At 35.8% G+C, this 24,102-nt stretch overlaps 1 protein-coding gene across 3 annotated transcripts in view; it reads left to right on the plus strand.

Annotated features, from left to right (window-relative positions):
• CACNB4 (calcium voltage-gated channel auxiliary subunit beta 4) overlaps positions 1-24,102 on the plus strand; it is a 349,523-nt gene that overhangs the window by 306,095 nt on the left and 19,326 nt on the right. For all 3 annotated transcript variants that reach the window (XM_044669874.1, XM_044669876.1, XM_044669875.1), the window contains exons 10-12: positions 7,979-8,088; positions 12,514-12,665; positions 16,628-16,723. In XM_044669874.1, coding sequence (XP_044525809.1) covers positions 7,979-8,088; positions 12,514-12,665; positions 16,628-16,723 — 358 coding nt within the window. The remainder of the gene's footprint in view (positions 1-7,978; positions 8,089-12,513; positions 12,666-16,627; positions 16,724-24,102) is intronic.

Genomic DNA, 24,102 nt, shown 5'->3' on the forward strand with positions numbered 1-24,102 from the left:
GAAGCCTGTGTGAACACTTATACGCTGTTAAATGGATTAAAACATTTTTCAAAATTAGATCAAAGTAAATACTGGTAAAGAGGAAATCTTTAAGGAAATCACCCTACAGGATATATCTCTTTTTCTGCTAGTATATAAATATTTATAAGAACAAAAACATTCTGATTGTCATTAGCATAGTGCTTGGCTCACGGTAGGTGCTTAATAAGTGTGTTCAATGAATAACTAGATGATTTAAACATCCCACAAGTTTTGAAGACTATCTGGAGGACTACTGATTCTGGATAAATGAATAAGAAGGATCTGGCTCAGATGAAGCAAGATTAAAGAAAGTTATTTTTAGTTTGACAAATTAGAACTCTACTACTGATATTGGAACTAATATTCCATTGAGTATCCAAAACATTACCATGAAGACAATGCCCTATATTGGCACTCCTTTATTGGCTTCTCACACTTTAAATGACCTTTTAAGGTGGGCATTTCCCCAAAGTTCTTTAGTTCATTATTCTTTCTAGTTCTCCTTGGCACCCTGTCTTGTTTGTCAAGATCATTCTTTCACTTGGCTTCTCTATGCACATAATTCCTGGTTAAATTTACATCTCTAATTGCATCTCTAACTCTATCTCAGCTAGGTGCCACAACAAAAGGACATTGGACTTGGGACCAAGAAGACTTGACTTCCAGTCTAGCCTCAGACACTTATTAGCTATGTGATCCTGGGCAAAACACTTAACCTCTGCTTGCCTCAGTTTCCTCATCTGTAAAATGGAGATAATAATATCACTTACCTCACAGAGTGCTGTAAGAATCAAATATGAGAATATTTGTAACAGGCTTATCACAGTGCCTGGCACACTATGTAGATATTAGATATTGATTACTATTCTTCTTCCTGATTTTTTCTTAACTCTGGAATCACATCTCCAAGTGCCTAAAGAACATAAAGTATCTCACTAATATATCAAAATTTTAAAAACTAGGCTCATATTTTTTCCCTAAATTTGCCCCTTCTTCTGACTTTACTTTTTTCTTTTCAAATTTATTTATTTGTTTCTTATATTAAAATATCCAGCTAACTCCTTCCTTCCCTCCCTTCCTCCCCATTAGAGAAAGAGTCATTTGACAAAAAGATATATGTATGTATAAAACAATGTCATTTCTATTCATCAGTTATTTCTCAGAATGTAGACAGGTTATTATTTGAACAATATTTCTGTTGCTGTATGTAGTGTTCTGCTTATTTCACTCTTCATAATTTCATGTAGGTCTTTCCTTCCCCCCCAAAAAAATTAACCTGTTAATTATTTCTTAAAGCACAGTAGTATTTCACCACAATCATATGCCACAACTTGTTCAGCCATTCCCTAATTGACAAGCATTCCTTCAATTTCCAGTTCTTTGCTACCCCAATGAGAGCTACTATCAATATCTTAGAACATATGGGTTCATTTCCTTTTCCCCTAATCACGTTAGGAAATAAACCCAATAGTGTTATTGCTGGGCCAAAAGGTATACACAGTTTTATAACTCTTTGAGCATAATTCCAGATTATTTTCAAAATTGGTTGGATCAGTTCACATTTCAACCAACAGAGTATTAGTGTCCCCATTTTCCTACATTCCTTCCAACATTTGTCATTCTGCCTTTTTGTCATTTTAGCAAATCTGATAGGTGTGGCAAAATTATTCCTATAGATTCCCACATTTGAAATCTTGATGGAATCTTTGAATCTTCTCTTCTTCACTTCTCCCATTGACATTGCCAAGTCTTTTCAATTCTATATCCACAAAGCCTTTTGCATTTGTCCCCTCTCTATTTTCTTGCCATCATCCTAGCAGTGACCCTCAATATTCCTCAGCTGGATTATTGTAATAGGCTTCTAAAAAATCTTCCACCTCCATTCTCTACTCCTCGTCCTTAGTACTCTTATCTTATCCAGATCATAGAAATCTTCAGCTCAGAAAATTTTGGTGATTCCCCAAAACCCACAGAATTACATTCAAAACTCTTTTTGGCATTGAATTAGCATTGGAAAACCAAACCAAGAGCCAACCTATCTTTACCACATTTTCTCCCCTGCATTTACTCTACACTGGCCAAATTAGTCAATATCTCTCACAAGCCTTCTGCTTTCTCAAGTCTGTATGTTCTCCTTTCCTATTACAATTTTTAATTATATTAAGTGGTTGAAAAGTAGGATCTCCGAAAAAAGACTAGATGAGTTAGAATTCCATGGCTAAGAGAATATTTATTTTCCATCAAATTTCTTCCAATAGAATGTGGTTATCATATGAAAAATAAAGATTAATTGTAGTAGGAGATTTATTTCTAATCAAGAAGAATGTTTTGATAACTAAAATCCTTAAACATTAAAAGTCTTTTAAATGAAACTACAAACAAAATGAGAATTGAAATTTGTTGTTGGGATGTCAGAGGAACTGATGACAGACCAACATATTTAGTGAAGTAGGAGATGAAATTAGAAAGCATCAGAAAATATATTGATATCATAGAATGTGACATTAATCATGAAAAATCCTTTGAGGAAAAGTCTGAGCTTAGACTATGGACAGTAGAGACAATTAAAGAAGAGATAAAAAAATTCACTTTAAAAATAGTTTTGACTTGTAAGGCTGATGCAAGGGTGGAATCTTGATAATCACTTCATTAGCAGGGAATGTGTTAAGATCTTAATAAAGAAGAGTTGTTATTTGATTATATCGTTCAACTATCTTCACCATTTTATTCACAATTGAGTGTATCAATTTAAAATGGGCCAAGATAGCCTGCTGAGTTATATGTTACCAGTTAATAAAATGAGAGGAAACAGAAACACCTTAATAAGAATTAGATGAAAGGACAATGTTGCTGAAGGTTTTGATAGAGTGATATAGTAAAAATATGTATTGCTGAAGATAGATCAGATGATTTTTTGACTAGAAATGTAGGGAGCTAAACAAAATAATAATGAAAAAAGTACAATCAATTTTTCCTTCTCCAAGATCAAAGTAGCAATTGATCACCGGGAAATTCTCTTATTCAGTATTTTTTTTGGCAAGTAAACACAAATCTATAAAGGGTTTACTATATACCAAGTACTATGCTAAGCACTAACAGGGGAAAAAAGGGCAAAAAAAGACCAATGCTCTCAAGGAATTCAGATTCTAAAAGGTGAGATAAAATGCCAATAACTTTGTACGTATGTACAGAGTAGATGGTTGGTTATCTTAGAGCAATGTATAAATTAGTAGAACATACCATACTGTATAAGATCAGAAGTAACGGGAACACAGAGGCATATGAAGAATTCTGGTGGAGATTATTTAGAATCTGCAGTTCAAAAGTTATGACCTTTTATGCACTGACATTTACATATGCATCATTCCAAAATAAATTTGTTTTATTTTTAATATTAAGCTCAAATTAATATTTATCCATTATATAATTATTTAGTTTATTAAGCATTATAACTATTATAATTAATAAGATCCTTTAAATTAAAAAAAACCTTCCCTATGATCCTAGCACATGGCAGATACTTAAATACATTGACCTGAATTGAATCTTTGAGAAAAGCCTCAATCCGTTGATCTCCAACTGTGTCCAGAACTATTCTGAATATGAAAGAAGAGAGTGGTAGAAAACCAATCCAAAATAAAGCAATTTCTTCACGAATTTTTTTCCAACAGAATGTGGTTATTATCTTTCAAGTAGATCTCTGTCTTTTATTCAGCATTACTGCTTCATATCTTTGTTAGAAAATAATTGAACAAATTTGATTGAAATATTTTGGTTTTAGACTGTCCCTAAATCATAATCGTGTCTTTTGTTGTTACCTTAGAAATGTTCAGAGTAAGTACTCTTGAAGTAGCTGTTGTCAATGTGCCTAATGGGAACCTAATTGAAAATAATACAACTAATAATTCTACTAATATTATTCGTTATTTCCAGAATGATGGCAGGAGATGCTCAACATCACTATAACTAGGGCAGGACAGTCCAGGCTTTGTCCAAGGACAACCAGAGCTTTTTTCCAGAGGACTAGACTTAGAGAGTTTTAACTGAGATGAAAGCAACAGAACTTCGCAATCCTTCATCAGCATCTAAGCAATGAAAGGTAGTATCTAGTTAGCAAGAATAATTATTTAAATAGGAAAGCTATCTAAATGGTGGTTAGGGTGAGTTTCTCCCTATCCTGCCCTGCACCATAGAAGTGTCCTTATACAGGAATCTTCTTCAGCCTATAGCACATTTCTTTACTTATAAGGCAATGTTTGTCATGATTTCTCTTATTGAAGAAATTCCAGGTTATGCCTTTAAAACTCATAAAGGTCCTCGAGTTTCTTTCTTCTTCTTCATTTCCTTCTCTTCCATCTTTTTCTCCTTCTCCTTCCTATTCTCCTTCCCTCTATCCTCCTTCTTTTCTTTCCTCTTCTTCCTTCTCCTCTCTCAAATCCCCTCTTTCTCTTCCCTATACTCAATCTCTCAGTATGTCTAATTTTTTCGTATGTATATTTTTTATTATCTCCTTATCTGCAAATTCCTTCTCTACTATCTAAAAATATATGTAGTCCTCTCCTATCCTTAAAAAAAACTCTTCCTAGACCCTACCATTACCTCACACTATAATCCTCTCTTTTCCAGCCCAAATACCAGGAAAAATACTCTCTAAACTCATTGCCTGTACTTCTTTCCCCTTTACTCATGTCTCAATGCTTTACTATATGCCTTCTGATCTTATCACTCACAGTTAAGAGGCATGATATGGTAGATGAACCAGCAAAGGAGACACAAATAAGTGGCAGAAGGTAACTAAGGAGAAGTATCATAGAAACCAGAGAAGGAGAGACCTAGCTGATGAAAGAATAGTGAGTCAAATGTTGAAGCAAAGTGAAAGATAATGAATAAGAAATAACCATCAGATCTGGCAAGTAAAAGGTCATTGGTAACTTTTGGGTAAGCAGTTTCAGTTGAGTAATAATATTGAAACTTCATTACAGTACAAAGCAGTGTACCAAACAGCAAATGGGGAATTTTTAAGTTTCATTTTTCATTCTATGTTGTCCAAACAACTCTTACTATATTTCCACTAGCAAAATAGTGAGTAATGGGCCAAACCTCTTGTTAATAGTGGTTCTCTCTAATTCAGAAGCTCTGTCAATCACCAACCAGTTCTAATAGGCCCCAAAGCTCCAACATGGTTGATGAGAACAAGAAAGAGCAACTCCAAGAATTCTCCATATCATAGATCTTGCTATCACTATATATGTACATGTTTCTATCAGTAGAATGTTAGATCCTTGAGGGAAGGGATTGTTTCACTATACTCCGCGTGCCCGGTATAGTGTCTGGCATACAGAGGTCCCTGATAAATTCTTGTTTGATTGATTGGATGTAGAGTTGTTGTCAATATTGTTCTGCCATGAGATTTTGAAGCATAACTCTTAGAAGCTATAATACCAACTGGATTTATGTGGACAGTGTGCCAGCACTGTACTAATTCCCTTCCAAGCATAGTGTGGAATAGATGAGAACAGACTAAATAAGAGATAGAGTGGTCAGGTTAAAGAGGTAGAAGAAAGAGGTGTTTTTTTTTGTAAGAAATGTAAATTGGATAATATCAGGAGGCAACACTTTATATTAATGAACATTATTGGGGGGAATGGGAAATGGTTGGAATTTTTTCATGCCTTTTTGATACTATCAAATGATAATCATTCATCTTTGTAAAAATAAATCCCTTCTCTTTGGCCAATATATATTATTTGAAAAACATAATTATAAAAAACAACAACCCATGTATGAGAGCAAACCTTGATTTGTTTTTAAGTGGGAAACCAGAAGTTTCTGCTAACAAAGAGCCAAATCTTCTTTGTAAAATCCTTTTTCTTCAGATAATAAGCTGAGAACATATTTCAGTTTGACATTTGTATTACTAATTATATCAAAATTTTCCTGCAAAACATAAAAAAATGTAAAGAACATGTCAGTATAAAATGGCAACAGAAAATGCTGTTGAAAAAATTCTCTAAATCAGTTGGAGAATTTTGAGCAGAGGTCCCCAACTTTTGGGGAGAAAGAGGAGTCTTTTATTTTCCTGAAGTGTTGAAATGACCAGATCATTGGAGTGAAGGATTAGGGGAAAAACTGTAAGACCCTATTTAGGGAATGAGAAAAGTGGTTCTGATAGTCAAGACCCAGAAAGAGTCAAAGAAGAATGACTATCCCTGGCAATAGCAATTCTTTTTCTTCCTAGAAACTCTAACAAATTGCCAAGATTTAGAATGTGTGTGTGTGTGTGTGTGTGTGTGTGTGTGTGTGTGTGTGTGTGTGTGTGTGAAAAAGCAGGTTTAAAAGGCAATAAGATCAAGGAGATTATTAGTTGGGAAGATCTGTTTTGTAGAAAATAGAGTATAAGACTTCTTCAGTCTTCATGTTGTAAAGTTCTGATTTATGACCTTTTCACTTCCTTATGAATGACAGTAACTTATTCCCTTGCATTGCTGCTACTAAAATCCAGCCTGCTTGGAGAAAACCCTGGGAGTTCCCCATCACTTTTATTACAGTTTCCTGCATGCATGAGGAAAGAGGATAATCCCCCTCCCATATGGAAAATAGTCTATTCTTTCTAACAGGAAGCATTTGCAAGGGTGATAAAGAATATTATACTTTTTAAATTTTTAAAATTTTTATTTGCTTATTTTTAAGTATTTTTCCATGGTTACACGATTCATGTACTTTCCCTCCCCTTTTCCCTCCCCCCTCCTGGAGCCAATAAGCAATTCTACTGGGTTATACATCCATTATCACTCAATACCTATTTCCATATTATTCATTTTGTAACAGAGTAATCTTTTAAAAACCAAAACCCCACATACTATATCCATATAAATAAGTGATAAATCATATGTTTTCATTCTGTGTTTCTACTCCCACAGTTCTTTCTCTCGGTGTGGGTAGCATTTTTTCTCATAAGTACCTTGGGATTGTCCTATATCAATGCATTTCTATAAGGAGCAAAATCTATTACATTTAATCATCCCACAATGTTTCAGTTTCTGTGTACAATGTTCTCTTGGTTCTGCTCATTTTACTCAGTGTCAGTTCATGGATCAGTCTTTTCAGTTCATATAGAAATCAAGCAGTTCATCATTCCTTACAGCACAATAGTATTCCATCACCACCATATACCACAATTTGTCCAGCCATTCCCCAATCGAGGGACACCCCCTAATTTTCCAATTTTTTTTGCCACCACAAAGAATGCAGCTATGAATATTTTTGTACAAACGTTTTTCATTATTATCTCTTTGGAGTACAAACCCAGTAGTGGCATTGCTGGATCAAAAGGCATGCAGAATTTTTCTTGTATCTAGGAGCGTCCTTGCACTTCTACAGAAAAGGCTTCCATAAATTAATTATTTAGGTGGTCAGCTTGGTTGAGCAAACTAAAATGCACTTAGATTTCCTGCTGGTACTGTGTTCATTACTAAAGAGAAAGAGGAGAGAATTTGATTTTGGAGTCAGGAAATCTCAATCTTATTAGTTGTGTGACCTTGAGCAAGATGTTTTAAGGCTATGTATCCCAGGAAACTCCCTAGGAGTTACCATAATCGTAAAAGAATTGTGATCTGCTTGGTGGTGGGAGCTCAAAGTGCCTTCCATATTCTGATGAAATCATAGATGATCAGTCACAGATCCTTCCTAGTATACCAAAGATGAGATTAAATAAGTTTAGACAATAATGGAGAACTGTATTTTTACTCTAGTACACGTCTTTGTTATTCAATTTAAGGGTTCATTCCATTCTCTCTTGCTTTCTCTTTTTAACTAAAGTCCAGCACCTATTAAATAAAATTTCTGCCTGGTGTATTATATTCTGTATATAGTGTGTAAAGTGCTTTCTCAGTATTATGGTTATAAATCACTTACAGCTAAGCCAATTTTTGACTCAGTTCTATGTTCCTGTTAATAGGATATCTATAACGAGAGTGACAGCTGACATTTCTCTTGCTAAGAGGTCTGTCCTAAATAATCCCAGCAAGAGGGCAATAATCGAGCGGTCAAATACACGATCCAGCTTAGGTAAGATGTTCAAATGTTCTGTACTTCCCCAAACTCAGTTTCTAAATCAGAATAGCACATGTTGCTTTTATGAATGTCTTTTCCAACTCACCCCCTATTCGAATCATCAAACTATATAGAATGCCGGCACCTGAGAGGATAGAGATTCCTATAGTATATAGAGCCAGTCAATTAGCTAATTAGTTGTTTCATAAGAAGAACCCTTGAGTGGACTGGAATATTAGAATTATCTAAGAGGAACTACAGGAAACCTGACAACTCTTAGCTTTTCCTGCCCCATTTCCCCAGACTTCTTAATGAGACTAATTATATCTTATCTGATACCTAACTTATAGAGCAGGTTGGAAAGAAAATAAGGTATGAAGTTCTATTAAATCCTTCTAAGAAACCAGGTAGCTAGCATAGTAAATGGAGTACTGTGCCTGGAGCTGGGAGGAGCTGAGCTCAAATCTGATGTCAGATGCTTCCTAGCTCAGTGAACCTGATCAGGTAACCTAACCCTGACTGCTTAGCCCCTGCTGCTCATCTGTCTTAGAACTGATATTAGGTCAAAAGGTAAGAGTTAAAAAAAAAGACTTTGGAAGAAAGGTTAGATAATAAAGTGTTCTTGATATTGCTACTACTACCAAATATATACACACACATACATATTTGTATTATGTATGTGTGTTTTGGTTTAAACCTATAATTTGCTAAATGTGGAAATTCTCTGATTGATTGCATATTGATGCAGATTGTCAACTGATTAGTAATTTGTTGTCTTAGAGAGTCATCAGAGGCACTGAGAGCTTAAGTGATTTGCCCAGAGTCATAAAACTATCATTGAAGGAAGCATGGTATAGTATATAGAGGAGTCCTACAACTTGGATTTAAATCCTACTCTCGAAGCTTTAGATCTTTATGTCCTTGCACAAGTGTTTTAATTTCCTTGGACCACAGTTCCTTCATCTGAAAAGCGAGGGAGTTTGGCCAGATGTCCTCTGAGGTCCCTTTCAACAATTTATTTATGATCTTACAGCTCCAAGGACAGCCTTCCATCCACCACACCAGTTATATAACAAACTACAGGTTGGTATTAAAAACATTACTAATATGAAAGGAATTTAAAGCCATTTCCACTTGTCATCAGATATCCTGAAAATCCATTTAAAAAAAGATAAGGCTTAAGTAATTAGGATCTTCACCCAATATAATTGGTGTTGCCAAAGTCTCTGTCCTCCTGTTCATTCCTCTTGTGTACAAAGTGAAACTTGGACCATAAACTAATGCTGAGTAGACAAGAATTTACTTGGTTAACCCTGGGAGGCAACCAAGACACCTGGAGGTACTTCCTGAAATCATTGCTTAAAACCTGGTCTCCTCTGGCTCCAGTATTGAAGAAGCAAGGAGGAATCTATCTCAGTGCTATAGGACATTTTCTGGAAGTAGAAATGATTTTAATCTTTCTCAATTTGGAGTTATACTCTCACAGCCCTCTGAGTCCTTCAGAAGTGAACATCCTAGTTGATGAAACAGAAATTTTTAAGATCTTGTAAACACATATTAAAATAATCAGACATTATGACATCCTTTCATTTTTGAGGTGACATTTAAGAGATTAATTCATCTCTTTATCTGGGGCCATAACTAGTCTCTGTGTCTGGTTGCTTTGACTAAAAAGCAGAGTTATAATTAAACTTTTCTTAGGACCTCTAAGCAGCCCTTATCCAGAAAAACCAGGAAATGAGTTTGGTTACTACTTTTATTTTAAGTCATAAATTTAATTATGTATTCATCTGTATAGTTCTCCATTATACCTATAACACGTAGTTATAAACATGATTTTTGATGGGAACTATCTCCCTCCAGCCTCCTCCCTTACCATATTCTCAGCTTATCTAAGTTTGTGCCATAGTGAAACATTGAATAACTTAGTTATAAGTAGACTTAGGGAGTATCTGCCAGCCCTCCTTGTGAACTAAGTCCGAATGTCAGATAGACAGTCTGTGAACATTGGGACAGATAAACAACAGAATATACCTATTCTAGTGCACATCATAACATTTATCCCTAAATCCTAATTATTGAGAGCAGGTAGGTAACACGTTGGAGGCTACTGATTTTGGAGTCAGGAAAACCTGAATTCATATCTTGCCTCAGACTCTTGCTAGGTGTGCGTAAAACAGAGTAATAATATCACCTATATCATAAAGTTGTTTTGAGGAGCAAATGAGACAATATATGTAAAGTGCTTTGCAAACTTTAAAGTGCTATATAAATGTTAGCTATTATTTCTTCCATGCATTGGGTAAATAAGGTTTCTACATCACTGAATTGTTTACATGGGATTGCCTCTGGGGAATCCATTCCACTTAAGAAATATAAAGTTTGTGGCATCAAAGTCAGTTTATGCCACTGCCTTTTGGCTATTTCATGTAAAACTGATTCAGGATTTATACCTTAAAATAAATATAATTTGTAGGAAACCAGACTAATTCTAACATAGTCCTAACCACATGTCACACCTATGTAAGCCAGTGAGAGTATTGTGCAAACAGCAAGTGAAAAACAAGGCCACATACCCTGAAGGTAGTGAATGGAACAAAGAATGGTTTATTTTCTAGATCTCTTACTCTTAAGAATGATCTCTTACTCTGTGGCATACCTATGGCTACTTATGAAAGTTCATGCTTAAAATATAATAAAGAAATAGAATAGTGTAAGATTTGTTTTTCTGGAAATAATCTAAACTAATGTTCTTCATTGACAATGTAAATAAAATATTTTTAAATATTTAGAATTTAAGAGAAGTATTGTGAAAGGCTGTGGTGTGGTGGTCAGAAAGGCATGGGTGAAAATTCCACCTCTAACACTTGGTAATTATGTGAGGCAGGGATCAATGATCTCTCTAAGCCTGATACAATGAGGGAAATTAGACTCATCACTTTCTAAAGTCTTTTTCAGTTCTAAATCTATGACTCCATTCATACCAACATCTCATTTTTTCCTCCTAAGAATTTAAAATCGATATTTACCGTGCATAAAATTTTCATAAGTAGATTTGGTCTAGATTTGCCAGACAATATAGGCATGGTATACTTTCTGCTTCTACGGAGTCTGAGGCTGGTGATCTCTTGAGCTCTGCAGTATTGAACTAAAGTGGACTAAAGCTGATTGGATGTCTACACTGAGTCTGGAACCAATATGGTGAGCTCCCAGGAGCATGGGGCCATCAGGTCGGTGGCCTAAGGAGCATGGGCCCCCAAGACTGTCACAAAGCTCTCTTGCTTATCAGCAGAGGGATTAGCTCTCAATGTGATCTCTAAATTTCCAGGTTGGATGAAATAAGAACATATAATATTAAAAAAAAAAGTTTTGGTTTTTGTTTCTTTGTTTAAGGTAGAGTTATTTGTGTATGCTGGATAAAAAGATACGATCTGCTTGGTAGTTCTGTGTTGGGAACTTGGGGAAAACATTTTAACTCTGGGAGCAGAGTTATTAACTCATACTTGGGGCTAAACAGTCTGAAAATTAAATATCCAGTTCTCTGTAGTATAGACATAGCCCATTTGTTTATTCATGCCTTTGAACACATTGGGCTAGGGGCTATGGGAAACAAAAAGGTAATGATAATAATAGCTAGCATTTATAGAGCACTTTAAGTTTTGCAAATTGCCTTGCAGATATGATCTCATCTGATCTCACAACCATCCTGAGGGGTACATGCTATTATTATCCTAATTTTACTGATGAGGAAACTGAGTCCAGTAGAATTTGTGCTACTTGCCCAGGGTCACAACTAGTGTGGCTGAGGCAGAATTCAATCTCATATCTTCCTGATTCCAGATCAAGCACTCCTTTTTGTTATATCACTTAGATTAATAAAATAGGATCTGACCTTTGAAAGACCTTACTCCCTAGAAAAGGTGATAAGAAATATACAGAAATGCCATAAAGGTAGAATGGGGTAAGTGCACAATGAAAATAAAAAAATAGTATGCTAAAATTTTCTATTTCAGATAAAAGCCATATGGTTCATTTATAAACAGTCTATTTTGAAATTTCCAGTAATTCCAAACAATCCATAAACAGTTATTAAGCATCTACTATGTGCCAGGCACTGTGCTTAGTGCTGGGGATACAGAAAGAGACAAGACACTCCCTGCCCTTAAGTAGCTTCCAATCTAAACATCTGGATTCTTTAGCCCCGTCTAAGTTACATATCTAGGTATTCACAAAGTGGTTTTTTCACTTGACTAGATTTGAAATTACAGATTTAGAGCTAGCAGTGATTTTAGAGTCCAAATGGTTCTATGTTTCATCCATAGGGCAATGAAAGCTGGTAATTCTTACTGAATTACCTCTTATAATAGTCATTACTATTGAAAGTAAGGATTAATAAACGCTAAAGACTTTTTAACCTGTTGTTTTTGTTTCTCTTCTTAGCTGAAGTACAAAGTGAAATTGAAAGAATCTTTGAGTTGGCAAGATCCTTGCAACTGGTTGTCCTCGATGCAGATACTATCAACCACCCAGCACAACTTATAAAGACTTCCTTAGCACCAATTATTGTCCATGTTAAAGTTTCATCCCCAAAGGTAATTAGGTAATTTCTTTATCTAAGACAGAGTTTCTTGGATTTGAGTCTGTAAACATATTTTAAAAATATAACTACGGTTATCCCTTCCCCATTGTAGGGGTGGAGAGAGGGGATGGGCAGGAAGCCCCTGTGATCTGGAAAATCCACATAAAATTTTTGGCCCTCCCTTTGTACCAAAGAAAAAGTCCGAATTTTTTCTTTTTCTTTTCTGGGATCTTTAATGATATCTCATCATAAATTTTGGGTTAAGTAAGCATTTTTTTTGTTAAACCCTTACCTTCCTTCTTAGAATCAATTGATTCCAAGGCAGAAGAGCAGTGAGAGCTGGGCAGTGTGAGTTATGTGACATGTTGAGGGTTGAACAGCTAGGAAGTGTGTGAGGTCAGATTTAAACCTGGGACCTTGTATCTCTAGGCCTGGCTCTCAAACCACTGAACCACCCCACTGTCCCTAAAGTATGCACTTCTGAGTTTCTGTGCCATCTGCTGGTCTTTGCCTGTCATCTGAGGCACCTGCAAAACTCCCTAAAGATTCCCACTTAATTTCTTATGCTGACTTGCAATATGTGGAAACCGTGATGGAGAAAGCCATGATGTAGGAGGGATAACTAATTGGGTTCCTTTGGATTCCACTGTATGTTATTTCATGCATTGCAATATATTTATTTCATGTCTTTACCAGACTGCCAAGGGGGTCTGTGATACACAAAATTTATAAAAACTACTGATACAAGACAAAAGGAATTTTCTTTAGAAATAACTTGTTCTCAATATTTTTATGGATGAGCAAAGAGAATATATTTATTCCCAAAACATATTTAGTGTTTGTATTTTGAAAAGCCACTGACTGTATAAGATTTAGGTATAGTTTAACAATGGTATCTGTCCTAGATAAATAATCTATCCCAAAATATGATTGATGGGCAGATGGATTGATGTTGGTTAGATGGAGAGCATGCATAGATACAGGTATACTTATATGCACATATATTCATAGCATTTACCAAAAAGAACTTGGAAGGAGTGGGTAGCTCTGAGATATTGCCAGCTCATTGTTCAGTTCTTCAAAAATCTTCCTGTGACCTATATTTGCTCTGTAACTGGCAGAGTGCATAGTTAGATAAATGAATCTGTACTTCCCAATTCTATAAAGTCAAATAAAAAATAGTGTTTGACAATCACTTCTAGAAAAGACACAGAACTTCAAGTTTATTTTAGTAAGGTCCTTAAGAAACAGAGTCAACTGGGATCTTAGAATACCACCATATTTGCTATATATTTTGAGGAGAACTGAAATGTTAGCAAGAGTTAGGAAAATCAGCAACAAAAATGTATGTCTTTGGAGTTAATATTCTTTCCACTTAAAACAAGATGCTATTATATAAAAAGTGAGATATTGCTTTGTGTTCTTGTGTGGAACTTACAGATATCAATGATTAGACTTCTGGAAAAGATTTTTTATTAGAGATAACTATTCCAACAGATATTTATTGATTACTTGATGTGTTCCAATGTGGCAGTTTAAACTAAACTGATCCAAGTCAAGAAATGACCAAGAGTAAATATTGTTTATTACATTTGTGATTTTATAGTGCTCAGGTGAACCTAGCACATCTGCATTTTAAGCCATTGCCCTGAAGAGGCTTTGCCCAATAATATTATATGTTTCAATGTCAGGGGGCAGCTGGGTGGCTCAGTGGATTGAGAGCCAGGCCTAGAGACAGGAGGTCCTAGGTTCAAATCTGGCCTCAGACACTTCCTAGCTGTGTGACCCTGGGCAAGTCACTTAATCCCCATTGCCTAGCCCTTACCACTCCTCTGGCTTGGAGTCAATACACTCTATTGACTCCAAGATGGAAGGCAAGAGTTTAAAAAATATATGTTTAAATGTCCATCTCAGTGTGCAAGGTGTCACTTAGCTTAGGGGCCACATTGGCACACTTGTGATTTGAGCCTTTATTCAGAGAAAGTACTTTAACTCTGTTCAATGTAAAAAAACAAAAAGAAAGAAAAATGAGAAGTTGTGTCTTTTTAAAACAACTATAATGCCCTAAGGGAGAGGAAATCTGCTCTAGACATTCAAAGGAGTGCTAACTCATATGTTATTGTAACACTCTTCTAGATTGAAAGAAAAATTTCACCTGATTTAAAAATGAAAAAAATATATCTACATATCAATCTCATATGGCATGTGGGCACCTTTTTTTTTGTTCTATCTCTTATTCATCTTTTCATGGGGTAAATCTCCATGAATAACATTTGCAGATTTCTCAAAGCTTCTTCCTAATCTTGATTCTTCCCAGGTTAACTATACCTTGAGCACAACAGACTTTTCATGTCACATAGAATCCTGTCTCTTGTTTAACATCCTCAACTTGTGGCTCAAAGAGAGCTAGCACATATCTACATAGATTCTCAGTCTCTAATACCACCTCCAAAGTTGAGTGGTTTCATCCATATGGCAATGAACACCAAGTTGAAAGCTAGTAATTATATTCCCACATTCCTCAATCTTCATGCTATTAATGAGACAAGCTTTTGAATTGATAGAAAAGAAAATTCTGATTCTAACGTATGCATCTACTTTTAATACATTTTCCCACATTCTTACCTATAGCTCATATTGCAATCATACAAATATAGTTATTGTTTTTCCATATTTGTAGCCTAGATGAAATGCAAATATTTTAGCTCAGGGAAAAAATAAAAGTATCATTCTACCTAGCTGTCAAAGAATTGAAAAATTCTAATGAAACACATAGGAATCACAGCTAGCATTTACCATTTTTTTTAAAGAAAAGGATTCTTTAGCCAAAGAGATCCAAGATTTGTCAATAGTGAACCATATGGTCTAAAATCCATATGTGTAGGGACAACCCATTATTAATTGCTTCAATACTACTGGCATGGTACCTAATGGAAATCAATTGATGAACAGTGGTGATGGTGGGAGGGTCTTAGGCTGTACAGGCTTATGAATTTGTATGTGACTCCTAATCAAGTAAACAATTTTCTTGCTATCCTCAGGTGGGCTATATTTGACTCAGGGTTCACATGCTTGAGACCCAACACTCTTGTCCTTTATCCAGTCCAATTTCCTTTCCCCTCTAGCAAAAGTAGTATCCCATCCAAGATTTCTCAGAACTCTTTTGTGACAAAAATCAATAAGCAGGGGGCAGCTGGGTAGCTCAGTGAATTGAGAGCCAGGCCTAGAGACGGGAGGTCCTAGGTTCAAATCCGGCCTCAGACACTTCCCAGCTGTGTGACCTTGGGCAAGTCACTTGACCCCCATTGCCTACCCTTACCACTCTTCCATCAAGGAACTAATACACAGAAGTTAAGGGTTTAAAAATATTAAAAAAATCAATAAGCACTTCTCTTGGAATGAGTTGAGCCAAATTTCTTAACATCATTTCATCGAGGCCCCAACTGGTACCTCTCTCTAGTTACAACATTCTGAGAGGGATGTCATCACCTTGCATACTCCCTCTTACCTGGGTCAAAATCTATTTGTCTAGGCTAAATTTACAGTCACAACAAAGAGTTTAATTGGAATGGTTCAATAATTATTTGTGATAAAAGAAACAAATCCCTTCATGATTGCCTGCTATTAAAGATAGCTATCAAAAATGTTGAACACCTGAAATAATCTAAAATTCATAGTATATGTATGTGTGTCTGCGTGTGTGTGTGTGTGTGTATGTGCATGCATTAGTTTCTCAATTTTTCTTTCACTCTTGAAAATCTTTTAAAATGAAGGAATGTCAGCAGTGGATATAGGCTTCAGAATAGCTTAAAAATCAGATGCAATATAAAACAAGTCTCTCAAAAGAAAAGATTGTGCCTAATTTCTTGTGTATTATTTCATTTTCTGGTGTATTTGGAGTCAAAGGAGCAGGACTTGACTTGTTTTCCACAAACTTCTTCATAATAACTTTAGATTTATGTATTTTTCTACCAGGTTTTGCAACGGCTGATTAAGTCTAGAGGAAAGTCCCAAAGTAAACACTTAAATGTCCAATTGGTGGCAGCTGATAAACTTGCACAATGTCCCCCAGTAAGTACAATTATTTTTTCTTAATTATTCTTTACTGGTACATGCCATGAAGTTCCACATTTGGGGTATCTTCCTGTAGACTAAAATTTTTAAAATCTATTAGCATAATGGTAGTCATAACAGGTACTAACGCAGATTGGTCATGTACTGCTTGGTCTATCTGTCATCTCAGTTACATTCAGGCATCTGTGATTGTGATGAATTAAATATAGGAGGCACTTGGCTTAGAGGCATGTGATGTCCCTCTTGACTTCCTTACCTTGAGTACTTTTTAAACTTTTAATGAAATCACTTGAATCTAGAATGGAGGTACTTATAAGAAAAAGCAAAGCCTAGCTGACTTTCTTTCAACTATCCTGCCAAGAAATGTTGGCAGGCATAGAAGGCTGGAGATGTAGGAAGCCAGAGTGCAGTAGAGCAAAGGGGAGCCCTGTGGATATGAGGGACATTGAATCAGAGCCTTGCAAGGCCAGAGCCACATGGTTACCACTTTGCCAAAAAACGGCTGCTTTGGAAAAGGGCTGAGCAAGTTAGGAAGGCCTCCCTTGGCCCTATGCCATGAATTCTCAGCCATGGCAAGCCAGTGCCACCCACCTGCATGGATGCCAGTTTCTTCGTATCTCAGTTCCTCCAAATTGCAAAAAAGGATGATAAACTTCTATATATACTTTTACATCATCAAGTAGCTTTTACAGTAACATATCTCATTGACCAAGGTAATCTTATGCCATACTCTCTTCTCTTTATCTTTCCTATTGTCAATCAAGCTCAAGAAGAAAGCAGAAAATATTTGATTCAGATAAGTGGCAGGAGAATCATGTTTTTCTATCTGCTTTTCATATTGACTTTTTTATTCCCCCAGATATATACATAATAGACACTGACCAATTTCTTACTTGCCCCAGCTTTAATGGTCCCTCCTTCCTAACTCCAACCCTTATCCCTGACTCCAAAATATATATATATACTCTCCTTCAAATACTCTAACTAATTAATTCCTCATCCTCCTCACCTCCCATGAACTACCTTTCTGCTCCATCTCAACCACACCCAAAGATAGTCACCCACAAATATATCACTTCCATGTCCAAGAATTCTGAAATTCCTTTATCCAACCAGAATCCATTGGCTTTTTACCTCCCTCTCTGCCTTCCATTACAAAGGAATTCCATTCCTACTCTTAATTTTTATTGTGACTTCCAATCCCTTGACCCTTCCATTCTCTCCTAGACTATCTCCCCTTCACCAGTTACATTTCTCCCCATCTTGACCCCTTGGTGAACCAGTTCAACTCTTTAATCCCTAGCCCTCTTATATTGCCAATTATGCCCAGCCAAGCCTGAGCCTTGGATCACTCTCATCATTTGTTGTCTTTGCTCCTACACATGTGCTGCTGAATAAAAGTGAAGAAAATCACTGCAAGCTTTCTGACTGAGTCCACTACAAGTTTATGTTATACAGCCCTCACTTCTGCTAGGCAATTGTTCTGTACTTCCCTTATCAACTTACCATCTTAGCCCCCTCAAACTTTCTGTGACTTCCCCTCCCCCTAGCCTCTCATCTGAAAATGCTGCCTCATATTTTACAGGGAAAAAATTAGTTAATTCACTGTGAGCTCCCTCTTCTCCCCTCTTTCTTTTTTCCTATCATTCGGATGCCTTCTGCCACTATCTCCTCAAAAATGGGTTTTGGCTTCAAGGTGCTTTTAATTTTGTAGGGGCACAAAAAATAAGTAGTATTCAGAAAAGCCCTAAATGAAATTTAATCAAATCCAGTACCCGAAATTCTAGAATTTCTTATTAAAGAGATGAGTGAGCATATAGGGAAAGTAAGCAGTAATGACAAAGGGCCAGAGTGGCTTCATTAAAACAGGTTAGGCCAAGCTAAACAGGCTAACCAACATTTTCTTGTTGCACAGGATTGCTAGACTGGTAGTTCAGGGTAGTACTGTAGATAAAACATCAAATGTAGAGCATTTGATAAAGTCTTTCTTGTTTTTCTTATGAGGATGCTGAGTAGATTTAGGTCAAATAATAGCACAATTAGATAGCACAGGGGTTTGTTGACTGATTTACTAATTTGGAAGGTGGTCTCTAGCAGAGTGCCTCAGCCATCTGTGCTTGGCCATGTACCATTATATTTTAGTCTTTTTCCCCCTACCAACTTGTGATTTCCTTGATATAAGGAACCCCTTTGTGAGGAAACTCCTTCAACTAAGGCAGATCAACAGACCTATAACTTATAGTCTTAAAGAGTTGTCTGAGTATCACTGACAGATTAAATGAGTTTTCCAGGATCACAAAGCCAGTATATATCCAAAGCAGGACTTGAACCTATGTCTTTCTTACTTCCAAGGCCACTTTCCTGTGTATGGTACCTTGTTGCCTCTCCTGTGCTCTAATTTGTTTTAAAGATATGGATAAAAGCATAACTGTCATGTTCATAAATTTGCAGATGTTCAGAAGGCTATGCACACCAGGTTCATGGGGTCAAAAATGGTAAAAACCACAACACAGATTTGTAAGAAAACTCAGAACCATTTAAGCTATGCAGTACCTTAAGACTCTCATATACGCAGCAAATGATCATTTCAACTTTGCTTGATGTCAGGAATCAAAATAAGACCTTCTGGAGGTCATTGGGCTTCTCTGGCAACCTAGTGAAGCCTACAAACAAACACTTTCTTGGAATCATGTTTTTAAATGCATAAAACATAATACATATGATCTTAGGGAAAACTAGTTAAATTGCAACATAATTATCAAAATACTTCTTTTTAAAAAGTTAATGGACCACCCAGCAAAACGACTAGTAGATCTGTATCCAAAAGAGGTCAAAGATAGAGAGAAAAGGATTTACTTGCGCAAAAATATTATAGCTCTTTTTGTGATAGAAATTGAGGGGAAGTCCACCCTTTGGAAAATGACTGAGCAAGTTGTGACATATGATTGTAATGGAATACTATTGTGCCATAAGAAATGACAAACAAAGTGATCACAAACAAACCTGGAAAGACTTGTATGAAGTGATACAAAGTGAAATGGGCAGAACCAGGAGAATGTTGTACATACTACCATCAATAAAACATTATGAACTGCTATAGAAGGAACTTTTGAAGGCTGAACACTTATTGAAGCATGCCATTCTTCATTTTATTTTCTCCATGAGTTTTCTCTAGTGTAAGTGATCTGTGTCTTTCACAACCTGATGAACATGGAAATTGGTATTATATAATAATACATGTATAACCTATATCATAATGCCTGCCCTCTTGGGTAAGGAGGAGGGTTTGGGAGGAAGGAGAGACCGTGGATTGCAAAATGTGATGATTGATAATTGTGTTAACATATAATTTAAAAATTATAATGACAAATTATAATTTAAAAAATTATCAATACCAGGTTAACAATTCTTGCTCAGGAACATTGGAATGAATTGAGTAAGATGATGTTAAATAAGTATAGGCTTCATTGAGAAGCATAGTGTGCAGAAATAGAGAGGTAATCATTACTGAAATCTGCTCCAGTCAAACAATTGGAAATTTTTGTTCAGTTCCAAGTCCCACTTTAGAGAAGGAGATTGATAATTTAGAGAGCAAGCCAAACTCCTGTCCATCCTATCAATAGGGTAAGCCAACTAGGATTTAGGAGAAGCTTTAACTTGATACTATATGAGGATTGGTTGGAGGAAATGGAATGTGGTCTTGGGTTAGGAGCCACAATCACTGTTTCTAAGCAGTTGAAGGGCCATCATGTAGAAGAGAAATTTGATTTGTTCTCCAGGCTCCTAGCAGCCATAGCTTACAAATAGGTACACTTAGGCTTAATATTTTGATACTTCCCATGCATTAGTGCTGCAGTGGTTCTCCTTCATTTTACAAGTCAATCTGACTTGTAAAACCCAGTGTAATTACTCATTGGCTGTGGGAGGGGGGTTAGAGGAAGGGAGGGAAAGAAAATGAATCATGTAATTATGGGAAAATATTCTAAATTAATTAATTAAGAAAATAAGCTTAAAAAAGAATAATCAGTCTGGCATTTGTGAGGTGTATTGCTGAGAGGATTTTTGTTTAGGTTATAAATTAGACTAGATGGCTTTTGTGATCCCTTCTACTTCTAATATTGTTTTTGTTGTTCACAATCTATTATTTTATCATGTCAGGAACTCCCAGTTTAAAAACTCCCTCCACTGATGCAGGTTGGCAACTCTAACTTATAGTGCTAATGTGCTGCCCTACTTCTTGCTCTCAAGTAACTTACATTGTACCAGGGGAAATTCAACACATAAGCAGCTCAGTTTAAACCATGATAATGTGAAGAGAAAGAAAGCATTAACATGTGTGACCAAGAAAGGTAGGACATGGCATATAAAGTGAACCTTGAAGGGAGGTAGGGATTTTTAAAAACAAACAAACAAACCCCTGGATGAGGAGATGGTATGTTTTATGCATGGAAGATAAACTTTTGCGAAGGCACAGAGGTAGGAGACAGAACTAAGCCTTGGCTAATGATCACAGTTGCAAAATTTCTTTGTCATAGGGTTTATGTGATGTCTAAAAGAGATTGGACAGAACAAAATCAAAAGGTTTAGTCATTGCAACTAATTATAACCTATTTTCAAAGTTTGCTACATGTTAGGATCTGGAAAGACTGGTCTTGTTCACAGGGCTAAAGATTTGGAGTCACATCAATCCAGCTCACCCACAGATAAATAGGAATAACATAAGGATCTCAAATAATTCATGGGTCAGAAACATGTGGAGAGAAATTCGTTGTATAAGACATTTTACTTTTTTGAAATTTTTAAAAATTATTTTCAGTTTGAAATTCTTTCCCTCCTCCACTCTACCTACTGAGAAAGCAGGAAATATGATCCACATTGTAGCTATGAGGTTACACAAAACATTTTGGCTGTTTTATGGTGGGGTGGGGAGAAGAGAAATAAATAAAGAAAAAAATATGCTTTAACCTACACTCAAAGCTTCTCGATTCCCTCCCTATAGGGGGACAACATTTCTTACCATGAGTCCTTTGGAATTATCATGGATCATTATACTAATCAAAGTAGCTAACCATTTCACAGTTAATTATCAATGCAATAATGCTGTAAATGTGTACAATGTTCCTTTAGTTCTGCTCACTTCTCTTGGCATCAGTTCGTATAAGTCTTCTCAGATTTTTCTGAAACTATCCTTTTTTCTTAAAGTATCCTACCTTTATCATTTCTTTTTTTAAACCCTTACCTTCCAGCTTAGAATCAATACTGTGTATTGGTTGCAAGGCAGAAGAGCAGTAAGGGCTAGGCAATGGAGGTTAAGTGACTTGCCCAGGGTCATACAACTAGGAAGTGTCTGAAGCTAGATTGAACCCAGCATCTCCCATCTCTAGGCCTGGCTCTCTATCCACTGAGTCATCTAGCTGCCCTACCCCCTTCATCATTTCTTACAGCACAATAGTATTTCATCACAATTATGTGCCATGACTTGTTCAACCATTCCTTAATTGATGGGCATTCTTCAATGTCAACTTTGTCATCACAAAAAGAGCTGCTATAAATATTTTTGTACATATAGGTCTTTTTCCTTTTTTCTTTTATATCTTCCAAATATAGACCTAGAATGGTATTGGTGGACCAAAGAGTATGCAATTTTTAACACTTTGAGCGTAGTTCTAAATTGTTTTCCAGAATCAACCAATCAATAAACATTTATTAAGCTCTTACAGTATACTAGGTACTGTGCTAAGCAATGGATTTCTTTGATACTCTTGACCTTTTATTCTTCAAGATGAATTATTATTTTTTCTAGCTCTAGAAAGTAATTTTTTCTTTAAATGACTGTATTATTTTAAGCAGTATTGCCATTTTTATTCTATTGGCTTAGCCTACTTATGAACCATTAATATTTCTCCAGGTCTTTATGTGAAGAGTATTTTATAATTATGTGCATAAAGTTCCTGGGTTTGTTTTGGCAGGTAGATTCCCAAATATTATACTGACTTCTTGCTGAGTTTTTTGTTGGTAATATAGAGAAATATGGATGATTTACTTGGGTTTATTTTATGTCCTGCAACTTTGCTGAAGTTATTTGTTTCAACTAGTTTTTTAGTTGATTTTCTAAGGTTTTCTAGACATGTCATCATATCATCTGCAAAAAAGTGATAATTTTGTTTCCTCATTGCCTAGTCTTATTCCTTCAATTTCTTTCATTTTTGTCTTGCCATAACTAGCATAGAAATGCATAGAAATACTAGAAAGTGTGATATTGAAAAAATGATGATAATAGACTACCTTGCTTCACCCTGATCTAATTAGAAAGGCTTCTAGTTTATTCCCATTACAAATAATGATCTTGGCTTTATGATATAAAACATTTTCTTTTTGAAATAATTAATCTGACTGAGATTAGCTTTTACCTACATTGGGGAATCTCAGTGGTAAATTTAGGATAAATGGAAGCATAGAATATATATTCATTACTACCCTTATAGTTTAACTTTACCCTTCATGACTTGAATTTGCTAAAATGTTTTTATTTTTACATATTTGATATCCTTCACAATTATTGGGAAAATATATCATAAACTCTTTTAAGTTAGAGACTGTCTCTTTCATATTTATGACCCCAGTACTTAGAACCATCTCTGGTACCTGGTTGGTATTTAAAAAATATTTATTGACTGACTTTTAAACATTTTAGTACATTTGAAACTTAGAGCTAATAATGAAACAGTTGTGAATATAACTTAGTATGTTTGGATTGATAGACTAGGTACAACAAAGATTATCCACGAACTAGGGAATCCAGAGAGCTGGTTTTGTACCTTTTCCCTGAATGGGGAAAATTGTAGAGTTAATGAGCAGCATCGATGCTCTGAGGTCTATTACTGTATGATCTCTCTAGAAACCAAATTCTCCTCAGGTAGTAAACATGCTATCATGATAAGATCTTTGTTATATATTATACCATATATATATATTTTTAAACCCTTGTACTTCGGTGTATTGTCTCATAGGTGGAAGATTGGTAAGGGTGGGCAATGGGGGTCAAGTGACTTGCCCAGGGTCACACAGCTGGGAAGTGGCTGAGGCCGGGTTTGAACCTAGGACCTCCTGTCTCTAGGCCTGACTCTCACTCCACTGAGCTACCCAGCTGCCCCCTATACCATATATTTTGATCTGGAAGAGATCCCAGGTCATCTGCTCCAATCTTCTCACTTTGAAAATGAAGAAACTGAGACATAGAGAAAGTAAATGACTTAATCAAGATCACAAAAATAGTAGCAGAGGTAGACCTAGAGAGATCCCTGGTAAAACTTTGTATAGCAAAGCAAATCAAATAACTTAAGAGATCAAGGCAGAAACTGAATAAATTATCTAGT

This window comes from Gracilinanus agilis, chromosome 3 (assembly GCF_016433145.1).
Source record: "Gracilinanus agilis isolate LMUSP501 chromosome 3, AgileGrace, whole genome shotgun sequence".
Lineage (NCBI taxonomy): Eukaryota > Metazoa > Chordata > Mammalia > Didelphimorphia > Didelphidae > Gracilinanus > Gracilinanus agilis.